Source organism: Lutra lutra, chromosome 3 (assembly GCF_902655055.1).
Source record: "Lutra lutra chromosome 3, mLutLut1.2, whole genome shotgun sequence".
NCBI lineage: Eukaryota > Metazoa > Chordata > Mammalia > Carnivora > Mustelidae > Lutra > Lutra lutra.
In genome coordinates, this window is record NC_062280.1 from 134191909 (window position 1) to 134204456 (window position 12548).

Below are 12548 nucleotides of genomic sequence, written 5' to 3' on the forward strand. Positions count from 1 at the left end.
GAAATGAAAAGAGACCCCAAATTACTCATTTAAAGACCTCAAAAAATATCATCCTTCTATTTTGCAATCTGCTGTTTATGTTTTCCTATTCTTTCCCTACTCTTCATCTTCATTAATGCTACTTAATATCACCTTCTATTCAGAATAATGTTCAATCCTAGAACATATTATACTAACAATATCTGATATTTTGTTTAGACTTATAAATGCATCTGTCGGTGACATCTGAGGGTTGTTAAAAACCATCATTTTCAGAACATGAGAAGGAGGGGGTTACTGGCTCCAAATAAATCCCTCTGTTATCACCATGTTTCCCTGTAAAATATCAGCACCCTAATCCCTGTTAGAAATAAATTCCTGGGAACATATTTTGTTGTTGTTGCTTTTATTGTCAGTGGTGGTATTTGAAGGAACAGAGGACATTTGAAATTAAGTTCTGGAAATTATGTATAATGATGATGTATATGATTTTTACTTTGGAAATAACAGTATTAATAACAGAAGCAGCAAAATAGAATCATTGGAAAACACCTCAAGTATTGAGAATAGGTCTGTGTTCCCTAACTACCGAATGTCTGTCCAACTTAGAACAGTTTGGGTGTTTTGCCATTCCCAGGGCTTATTGTGAGTCCTAACATACTTGAGATAAAGGTGTGCTTGAGGCAGTAAGAACAGGCATTAGCCCTATTGTTTCTCCAAACCTACCAGACCCATTTCCCTATCCGGAGGACAAAACCAGATTTAGGAAAGAGTAGTATCTCAGTGCCTCTGGGTTGTAGCTTATTTGAAAACTAAAATCTAGTATTTCCAGTTGAATTCTGATGTCTCATACCAAATATGTATTTTAAATATACTAACTTCTACAATATGATTGAGTCTAAAAAATCACATGTACCTTTAATTTTTTGCTTTCCTCTTGCTTTACAAGAGGGAACACAGATTTATGGAATTTACCAAACTCTTTCTCTCTCATAATACGTCCTTTCAGAAATAGCAACAGTAACCCCTCTAAGTGGACATTTTTGCTTGGTCTGTTTATGTTCTGAGAGGGAGTACATATTGTAATTAAGGGTATGGCCCTGGAGGACCCATCATAGCTCCATCATCAGCTGTGCACCTTTACCCAATTAGTACTTGCTTCACTCTCGTCATCTATAAAGTGGGGATAAGAATAGGAGCTCCTGGGGTACCTGGGTGGCTCAGTGTGTTAAAGCCTCTGCCTTTGGCTCAGGTCATGATCCCAGGGTCCTGGGATCGAGCCCCGCATCTGGCTCTCTGCTCGGCAGGGAACCTGCTTCCTCCTCTCTCTCTGCCTGCCTCTCTGCATACTTGTGATCTCTGTCTGTCAAATAAATAAATAAAATCTTTAAAAAAAAAAAAAAAAAGAATAGGAGCTCCTTCAGAGGATTGTTGTGAGTAGTACATAGGTGTTGATTCTCGCCCTGCGTATAGGACAGTGGATGGCACTGTTACTGATGTTATTCCTTATTTTCCATGTATGGTAATCAGAAACTATGCAGTTTTGGGTCAATGCTAAATCATGTACAATTTGTCTAGTCCATGGAGGTAGTTTCTGAAGTAAAACAAACTCAGCATTTTTCTAATGATTTGAAATACATGCTAATTGTATGCGGTGAAGGAACTTCTGTTTCCATGGTGGCTTATATAGACACAAGTTATATAACTTAAACTTTATGAAGTTTCCAGTGCCTTTTTATATCAGGTAAAAACACTTTGTTTTTAGTGGTTTGTGAATGAGTGCAATATAATCTAGACTACCTTGAAAACAATAGAAGAAATAAGTAATTAAGAATGTTGTCCCTCTGGGGAAAGCTTTATATCTGTATCTACTGCTAAAATTAATAATGATTTTGGGTGAGTTTAATTTTAAAGAAATATATACCAGCCACTGGAAGAAAGATGAGGAAACCATGAGGATTTTGTATTTCTTTTGAATTCACAACAATGTCACACTGATTGAAAATACAACTTAACTTTGCTTAGATTCAGAGTTTAGAATGAATTTATTTTCATCTGGATATTATGAGAATGCAATCATTTTGCTTTGTTTAAGGTGCATTAACTATTCTAACTTACTGTTATTCTTTTCTAGCACTGAGAACTTTTGCCACGTTTTGAAATTCTGTTATTCATAAAGCCTGGTATTTATAATGACTAGTAATTGAACCCAAAAAAGGTCATTTAAAAAAAAAAGTTGAAATAAAACTTCTGTCATGACAAAATCTCATTAAAAAATCATCAATTGTCAGTACTTATGAAGACAAACATTTATTTTACTTACTGAAAGTAAAAATTGGGCCATCTAAAACTCCAAAGTACACCTGACTTCCGTTTTAAGAGGGAGTTTAATCCTGACTCCATGAGAAGAGGGCTTGCTTACTTTAATTTGTGCTGTAATTATTTACATGGTAAGAAATAATTTGGTAATATTTGTGTATTAAAGCCACACTATAAGGCTGCCTAAAAAGTCCTTGATGAGTAACCATCTCTAAAGACCCTAAAAAATTATGAAAAGCTAGAATATTTCAGCTACATTGTTTTTTGCATATAAAAATATCTATCATAGGAGTCAACTACCACATGAATAAGTTGCGTTTGTTTTAGTTGAAAAAGAGAGCTAAAAATTTCCTGTGGATTATTGCAACAGTACAAGATACACGGTGCATTTATTAACGTCAACCTAAAAAATGGGTAAATCAAATTGTGAAAGCAAAAGCTGGTTACAAAACCAGGGTTTCTGATAGCCTTTGCCTCAGTTAAACATGTTACGCGTTACTATGCCACAGTTGATAAATGATATAAAGTGTAAGTTAGCTTTTGCTAATTCTCCCCCTCCCCAGAGCACTATGGAAAATATCTATATGCATGACCAACGCTTCCTCCTTCAAGTGTCACAATCTGGTGGTCACGTAATCCTCGTGGCTGACTGTGTCTGTGAGGTTCCCGTCATAGTCTATGCTAGAGTCTTCTTCCTTCTCATGCTTCTCCTTTGGTATGATTGGGACGGTGTCCTCCACCACCACCTTCTCCGACTTGAAGGAACACACTCTCTTGCCCACCTGTAAGCCCAGGGTGTCCATATTCCGTTCTCGGTGGTCTACTAATACACACTGTTCGCTGAGACCCGGGATGTTCAAGTCACCCCGGGAAGCCAACCCTCGAGATTCCAGTTGAATATTTCTCTCCATTGGTCTTTCGGCCTGTTGACGAGTGACTTCTTCTGAAACAGAGAAGATTTGGTTTGCATTTTGCTCAGCAGCGTTTTGTTTGGATCGTCTGTGAAATAACCCGAAGTTTTTGATATCGGTCACAAAATTCACTTTTCTCTGCTTCTCCCTCGGGGGCTCCTGCATCACCAGAGCCGAGCCGTTGCTTATGTTGTGTCTTTCGGAGGCAATGGCTGCTGATCGTGGGTGAATCAGCGTGGTTAAGTCGAACAGGCTGAAGTTCTTTCGCTTGTCCTTGCTGCTGCCCTCGTTATCGCTCTTCTCATCCGAGTCGGCCGAATTGGAGGACTCCTTCGTGGCCTGAGCCGCCTGCACTGTGGAGAGTTTGCTTCCTCGTAGCAACCCCAGGACTTCGAAGCGGAAACTGGAAATGTCTTGCTTTAGTTCCTAGGTGGGATGTAAAATGACGAAATTAGCTTAGGACCTAAACAAAGAGACATTAGGAACCATCATGAGCACGCTTCATACAGGGTTCTCATGTGTTTTCACTCATTTTTAAGAGCGAGGGTTCCGCTCTGCTGCGATTGTCTCCCTGGTACTCGAGTCATTTTGGTTCCTGCTAATTTCCCTGTTGGAGTTCTGTGGTAACGTGAAGACTCCCTGAGCTCATGCAAAAAGAAACAAGTGCTTCCTCTCCAAAAGCTTCATCTGCTTTCAAGGCACCTCTTGTTCTCTCAGGGATGCATTTTTAAAAAAGATTTCTAATATCAGCACATTTTGTTGTCCCAAAGGCTATCTAAAACAAAGTAATTACAGTGGCGTCTGCCCTTCTACGGGCTGACAGTTACCTTCAATAGTTTGCCACCTTGGAGTTGAATTTATCTCAGCATCTGGGTGAGCTACTAAATCTCACGAATTGCTTCAAATCAGATAACATTTCTTAGATTCATCCTTTACTTTTATTTTTTTTTGGACAACTGAATTCTCAATAGTCCTAATCTTTTCGGACAACTGACAGCCCTAACCTGACTGTGGCCTTCCTGGTGGCCTCCTGCCTCCAGCCAATCTCCCAACACATCATGAATCATTCAACTACAAAATCTGGATGTTGTGGCTGCAAAGAATATTTCAGATCCCGGACAACTTCCAACCTGTGCTTTACATTTTGCAGTTCATCTGCCTTTTTACCAAAGCAGCTGCTTATCTCTATTCTCTTGTGAAACCTGTTGCTTTTCACTCTTCTGAAGGGTTTTTTACTTGTTTTTGCCTCTATGATCCTCTGTGATCTTACTGACTTTGCTCATTCTTCCAAAACCTCTAAGAACTCAGGCAGAATAGCAAAGGTATTTTATACACATGTGTAAGCATATATACATTACATACATTCCACCTATCTCTTCTGATAGAATTAAATAAAAAATAAATAAAAAGGGAGAAAGACTAAGTGTGTAAGCTACACTTAGGCACAAACCTTGAATTTTCTACTGCAGAGCACAAACAGGGTTTTCCTTGTTGCTTTTAGCTTCTTAGTTACTAAATGTTTCAGGTTCAGAAATCAGATTGAAATTTCAAAAACTAAAGCTCACTCATTGGAGTGCTGGTGGGATCAGCAAGTCCAAATGCCACTGGACTCTAGGGTTTTTTCTGCCTCTAAGTATAAGTGCCTTCCATATTTCAGATTAAATGTGCTCGAAAACAATATATTTTGAAAAGAAATTTCACCACTTTTTTTTTTCTTTTTAATAGTTAAACAGCCTTGAATCTAAAAGTAAGAAGGTGTGCCTGGGTGGCTCGGTCACTCAAGCGCCTGGCTCTTGATTTCAGCTCAGGTCATGATCTCAGAGTCATGGGATCGACCCCTGTGTTGGGCTCTGTGCTCAGTGCAGGGAGTCTGCTTGAGATTGTCTCTCTCTCCCTCTGACTTCCGCTCTCATTCTTTCTCTCTAAAATAAATAAATCTTAGAAGGAGGTGGAGCAGGGAGAGGAGGAGGAAACAACACATGGGATTGCTAGAACACACGACTGAGTTTCCAGCTCTGATTTTAAATGTGCTATATCTGGTTCCATGCTCTGTGGAACCCGCCTCTTGGTGATGAAGATGAAAATGATTACCTTAAAGTTCTCTTCAGTCAGCCCTTCTTCAGTTTTGGCATCTCTGATCATTGCGGCAACGTATCGCTTTACCAGGTTCCTCATAACCTCCTGAGGTATGTCAAAACACAAGAATTGATATTCAGTGCAGAAATATGATTTTTCTCTTGAGTCAGTTCTGACGAGGGGCTGTAGTTTATTTTAAGGCAAATTTCAAGATACAGTAGAATAACTTACTTGATATTGGTGATGTCTTCTCAAATTATCAGCAGCTCGCCTCTGAAAAGGAAAGAGGCATTGACTTTTCAGTTAGAGTGATATATTACCATTTTGGAAAATAATTCATTGTTCTTTTAATTGAGATTATATTTATCCTCACTTCTCCAAAGTGAAAATTTTACTAGACAATGAACAATAGCTGAAGAGTGCTTCACATGAATCAAAAGAATGAATGAACCAAAGCAATGAAGTGCAAGGTTATAATCTCTACAGCAATGAACATATAGACCAAGTTAACAATGATGGGAATGTTGTTCTTTTAATAGAAGGTGACAGAGAATTAGATAATTATAGCTGATATGTACTCCAAATTACTTGAAATAATCTAAGAGACACAGATGAGACATATCAAATTAAAAATAAGAGAAATATAAAATAAAAACAAAAATTCTGTAGAGTAAAAAGCTCATATTACAATATGGAGGTCTTCATAAATATCAGTGTAGCAAGCTTCAGAATTTAGCTATGATATGCAACATGTAATCAGAAACAATGTTAGACCACTAAACCCCCCAACATTAATTTCAATCAGATGTACATTAAAAGGGACTTGCTGCTTTAATTAGGTGGTTGGATTTAACAAAAAAATAAAAAGTTCTGCTCAAACATCAGGCTCATAAATTCATCATTTTAAAAAATAAATGTCTCAGCTGTCATTTTGAAAAGATCAGAATGATTTGGGAGTACAGCTAGAGTTAGCACAGAAGAGTGATTCTGGAGTGCAGAACAAAGAGAAAGGATGTTTAATGACTAAAAAAGAGTCCATAATAAATTGAGTTAAATAATAAACGGCACTAAAATTATATAATTGCAGATTTCATGGGTATTCTGAAGATACTAGAAAAAAAGCTTCATAATTCCCATTTTGTGCATGTTGAATAAATATTAGTATTGATTCTTAAGGAAGAAAACTGACCTAATTAAATTAAAAATTAAAAAACTGACCTAATTAAAGTAAAAAATATTTCTGTAATAAAGGAATGAATTTGGTAGGTTGTGAGAAAGCAAAGAGATAACATATCTAGCATTTAAATAAATCTTTTGATCTTATTCCTAACTAAATACTTAATCATAGGCTGATAAAATGGAATTTTAAAAAGAGTTGTGAATACATCACTGTGAAATGACATTAGGAAAAAAATCAAACAAGACAAAAGAAACTTTTTTTTTTCTTTAGGGGAATAGGGGAAAATGGCTTTTTCACTGGTTGGCCAGGAGAATAGACTTGTGTTTCATGATTATTAGCGACTTTTAGGAACAGCTGAGACCATGCTTAACTTCCTAAAAGCCACTAATTATTTACCATTCAGTTTTACACAAATCTTAAATTTTCAATATGGTATTTTGGAATTATGGTATTCATTAAGAGATTGGGAAGTTTAAAACTTACTACAAAATTAGAATATCTTGGAAAAAAGAAAGCATGGGAATTTTATGACTGAGCCACAAGATGGAGGTATATGACTCCTATTGAGACATAGCTTAGCTGAAATCCAAGACAAAAAGCACTTCTATAAGGACACAGGCCTTCCAGATCTCCTTAAAGTTACTTCAGGTGGACAGAAATACTAAAACAAGCTATATACCAAGTTCTTTAACACTATCACTATAAATATTGTACAGGATACCCATATTCCACAATTAAGTAGATAGAAACTCTGAATTTAGTATAGAATTTAGTCAACTCCAGTTTGATTACTTTGGGCTTCTTCTATTGCATTTTGTTATTCTGTTTTGATCAAAAAGCCAATAAAAAGTAGTCAGCAGAGAGCAGCCTGAAGTCAAGATTTAACTTTAAATTTCCTTAATTCAAAATTAAAGCTAAAAATGACAGAATCAGAAAATTACAAGTAACAAGTGAAAGTCATCATGATGCATTTTAGTATTGATAAGAGCACAGACTGTCTTATCTTCAGCAGAACCTGCTCATAAACACATTTAAAAATTTTAAAACAAATATAAGATCAAAGATTATATTTTAAAAACTAATCTGAGATTGATTTTTTTCTAGGGAATTTTTTTTTTTTTTAAGAAACAAAATAGACTGACAGAACATAGAAAAAATTTCCTATGATTACTTTCAGGAGCTATTCCTATCCCTATCCCAGATTTAAGCATAAATTAATATAGTTAATTGTTTTTGCCAAACAGTGTTCTTACACATCTACATAGTAATACTGCACAAATATCTGTATTCTTGTGAGATTATATCAGCCAACCAAACTCCAGTATCCTAGGAAAATAAGAACCAATGAAGCTAGTCATATTCTGGATAACGAAAAACAGAAGTGAATGCAATAAATTCACCAAATGATGACCACTAAATTATGCAGTTCAGATATCTCTCCTGTCTATGTAATCTCTCCTTTTCTGGTTAGCACCGCAGAACTGATTCCTATCGACCATTACTATGATGCCCACCTGTCTCTACTTTCTTACTATCTGGGAGGTGGTGGGGTGTCACTTTAAGAACATGTACTTAAAGGGGGTCACACCTGCGTTTGAAAGCGACTGAGTCTGAACAAGGAATTATCTCTGAGGTCCTCTCCCATTCCCATTTTTTATTTTGCAACGTAAAGTTAAATGCACCAGATGATTTTGAAGATTAAATGAGATAAGAGATTTAAGACATCTATCATTAATGTTAACTAACTAGTCCCCATCCTCTTTCCATTTTTCCCCTTTTCACTTAATAACATGATTTAGTGCAGGTTTTTTTTTTTTAAGATTTTATTTTATTTATTTATTTATTTGATACAGAAAGAGAGATCACAAGTAGGCAGAGAGGCAGGCAGAGAGAGGGGGGGAAGCAGGCTCCCCGCTGAGCAGAGAGCCCAATGTGGGGCTCGATCCCAGGACCCTGAGATCATGACCTGAGCCGAAGGCAGAGGCTTAACGCACAGAGCCACCCAGGTGTCCCTTTAGTGCAGTTTTTAAAAAATATTCTTGAGCCATAAAACTTGTGAATAATTTGACACATATCAGGATTACCCCAGAGGAAGTAAAAGAAGATGTAATTGTCCCTCTTTGTGTGATTTGCTTGACATTTCAGGCTTGAGCGCAGCATTTTATTTAGCAAAAGAGTTGAATGCTTTTAACCTAGGCAATAGAGGTGTGGAAGTAAGAAATTTGTATTTAAATAATAGTGTGAGGGGAGGCTTTTAGTAAACGTGGATAGATGTAATGCAAATTCTGTAGCTATTTTTGTTTTATTAAAACTCTTTTTTTAGAGCAATTTAAAGTTCACAGCAAATTTGAGTGGAAGGTACCAAGATTTCCCACATACTCCCCACACATATACTAGAAAATAAGCTACTGAATTCCTGAATTCAGAATAAGCTACTGAATTTTTTCTATGTTCTCCCATGATCGATGTCCCCAGCCAGAGTGGTGCATTGTTATGATTGATGAGTGATTATCAACCAGAGACCATAGTTTACATGACCATTTACTCCTGGTGTTGTATACTCTTGTGGGTTTGGACAAATGTATAATGACATGTATCCGTTATTATATTCTCATACAGAATATTTTAACTACCCTAAAATTCTTCTGTTCTTTGCTTATTTATCCCTTCTTCCTCTGCCCCCACGACCTTAACCTCTGACCACCACTCATATTTTTATTGTCTTCATAATTTTGCCTCTTCCAGAATATTATATATTTGTAATCATACAGTATTGGCTTTTTCAGATTGGCTGCTTAAACTTGATAATATGTATTTAGGTTTCTCTATGTTTTTGCATGCCTTGATAGCTCATTTACTTTTGTCACTGAATAAATAATATTCAATTATCTGGATGTACCATAACTTATTTATCCATTCACCTACTGAGCTACATCTTGGCTGCTTCCAAGTTTGGGCAATTATGAATAAAGCTGCTATAAACATCCTTGTGCAGGATTTTGTATGGACATATGTTTTCAACTCCTTTGAGTAAATGCCAAGGAGTGCGATTGCTGGATTGCATGGTAAGAATATATTTAGTTTCGTAGGAAACCATCAAACTGTCTTCCAAAGCAACTTACCCTTTTGCATTCCCCACCAGCAATGAATGAGTGTTCCTATTGCTTCACATCCATACTAGCATCTGGTGGTACCAGTGTTCCAGTTTTTAGCCAATTTAATAGGTAAGTAACGCTAGTCAGTTATCTTTTTTGAGGTCCCGAAAGTGTTTTGAATATCCCTGCATGATGTTGGATTTTTGCTGTGACCTCTGTGAATCTTCCTTTGTCGGTTCCTTTTTTGCGAATCTTAGCTTGTGGGGCCAATTTAAGATATATTTATTAGGTGGTTACCATCCATGGCAGAAGCTGCAAGAACCCAGAGATGAATAAAACATACTTTTTGCCCTTAAATGGCTTATAGTCTACTAGGTAGGATGCCAAGAATGTCTAGAGATGAAGGCAAAAAACAAAAAAACAAACAAAAGACAAGCAAAACCATGGGGAGTGCCTTAAGAATGTGTTTTGAGTACAGGGAAGCAAAAAGTAGTATTGGGCTAAGGAAAGAACTAGCAGCAGCCTTCTAACAGGGAACAGGATTTTAGATTAGACTTGAAAGAATCATGGGACTTTGACAGAAGCACAGACATTCAGATTTGCATAAGACTGGAATACAGTCAGCAGTATGCTGGTGCTGGAGGGTGAGAGACGTGTTAGGGCGATTTCCACCAGTACAGTTGTGATGTGCTCTGATAATCAGGATATAGGGATTAGTTCTTGTTGGAAAGTTAGCATGAGTTCTTTATGCAGAATCTCGGAAAGCACAATGAATTCAGTGGTTGGTAGGCACCTGGGGTTTTGACAAATTGAGTGATATGTGATAAAAGTGGAACTTCTATGATAATCACGTGGCAGCAGTATTGGGTAAGAAAGAGGAATATGGAGAATCAGTACATAAGACATCAGTTGGGATGCTGGTACAGAACATGACGGAAGGGTAGGATGGGTGTGAGCTGAACCGATGGTGGTGTGAATGAAAAGGAAGAGAAGCAAGGGTCACAACGGGATGAGAATGTGGAAAGGGAACAGAAGTCCGGGGGGCTTGGCAGCTGGAATGAGTTTATGAAGACAAAAATTTTTAGTCTAGCTGCTGAGATGTTGGTAATATTAAAAAATAACAAAGAATTCCACTTTGGTGATTCTGACAGAGGACATTAAAGTAGCAATACCACTGTCTATTTTGGATTTTGGGGGAAGGTTAAGACTAAAGGAAAAGATTCGAAGAGTATATGCCCAGATGCAATAGTGTATCCAACCACAAATCCACGTTTCTCGGGATTAACAGAGGAAAACTATTGTGGACAATACAATCATTGATAATTTGTAAATATATCTATTAAGAATGCATATAATGGCTTTTTCTTTTTTTTTTTTTTTTTTTTGGCAGACAGATCACAAGTAGGCAGAGAGGCAGGCAGAGAGAGAGAGGAGGAGGAGGCAGGCTCCCTGCTGAGCAGAGAGCCTGATGTGAGGCTCGATCCCAGGACCCTAGGATCATGACCTGAGCCGAAGGCAGAGGCTTTAACCACTGAGCCACCCAGGCGCCCCGGCTTTTTCTTTTTTAATTAGCTTTCTTAGGCTAACACTAAAATTAATTTAATTGTCTAATTTCCCAGGATCTACCAAAGGCCAAGGGAAATCAGACTGGCTTTTAAATTTTGATACAGATCTGTTGTTTATTAGAACCAAACCCCCAGGGGCACCTGGGTGGCTCAGTGAGTTAAGCATCCAACTCTTGATTTTGGCTAGGTCATGATCTCTGTGTCATTAGATCGAGCCCTGTGTTGGACTCCATGCAGGGTGTGGAGCCTGCATAAGAGTCTCTCTCTCCCTATCTCCCTCTTCCTCTGCCCTTCCTTGCCAAAACAAAATAAAACCCAAAACCAAAACTCCCAAAGAGTTCTAGTCTCATTATCTCATTTATAAGTAAGGCCCACAGAATTGAGTGAGTTGAGTGAGTAACTACAATACCACAGTGTTCTCATGGCAGTGCCAGTTCTATATCACTAGAACTCTTTACACTTTGCTCTTTCTATCATGTACTGTCAAGTAGATACTTAGAAACATTTGAATACACCTGCTATGTATTCTATGATTTTTGCCTCCTTCTCCCAAAACATCTTAATTTGAGGGGCAGCACCGTTAAATACTGGATCCATATTTCTTTGAATAAAAATGAGTAAGCACAGATGCATATGCTATATGTTGTATTAGTTTCTTAGGCATGAAATACCATAAACTGTGTGGCTCAAACAACAGAAATTAATTGTCTCATGGTTCTGGAGGCAAGAAGTCTCAAATGAAGATGTTGGCAGGGAACTATTCCTCTGAGACTGAGTCTAGAATCCTTCCCTTCTTCTTCCTAGCTTCTCATGGTGGCTCTCCATCCTTGGTGTTCCTTGCTTTGCAACTGCATAATCCCATTCTCTGCCTCTGTCTTTACAAGGAGATCTCCTTTTGTCTCTGTGTCGTCACGAGATCATGTTCTTATATGGACTCCACTTACCTTTCTGAACCCAATTACATCAACAATGACCCTATTTCCAAATAATTCACATTCTGAGGTACTGGAATTTAAGACTTCAAAGTATTTTTTGGCGGGACATAATTCAACCCATAATATATGTACTCTTTGCAGTAAACATAGTGATAATTTTTGTCAATTGGTGACATTATTAAGTATTATACAGTGGAACTACCATCAACAATGGTAGCTATCTTTTTGTCGTGTAAAGATCACTTGACTTTCGTAGGCATTTACTCTCACAGGGGAAAGTATTACATCCTGTAATCATCACTGGAAATGACCGATAACAGAACTGACGGATTTGTGTTAAAAAAATAATATAATATTTTGGAGAAAGATGTGCATTTTAAGTTAGCAGTTCTTTGCAAATTATGTCTGAAATCTAGCAGCGTATACAGAATGTTCCTTGGCAGGATGGCTTGTGCTCAGGCACCCAAGGCACACGTGTGTGCCACATC

At 37.5% G+C, this 12548-nt stretch overlaps 1 protein-coding gene across 3 annotated transcripts in view; it reads right to left on the bottom strand.

The window, feature by feature from the left end:
- Nucleotides 1-1351: 1351 nt before the first annotated feature.
- Nucleotides 1352-12548, bottom strand: part of TRPC4 (transient receptor potential cation channel subfamily C member 4) — a 203159-nt gene continuing 191962 nt past the window's right edge. For all 3 annotated transcript variants that reach the window (XM_047723236.1, XM_047723235.1, XM_047723237.1), the window contains 3 exons: nt 5517-5558; nt 5301-5390; nt 1352-3635 (listed from right to left, as the gene is read on the bottom strand). In XM_047723236.1, the coding sequence (XP_047579192.1) occupies nt 2913-3635; nt 5301-5390; nt 5517-5558 (855 nt within the window). In that variant the 3' untranslated portion in view covers nt 1352-2912. The remainder of the gene's footprint in view (nt 3636-5300; nt 5391-5516; nt 5559-12548) is intronic.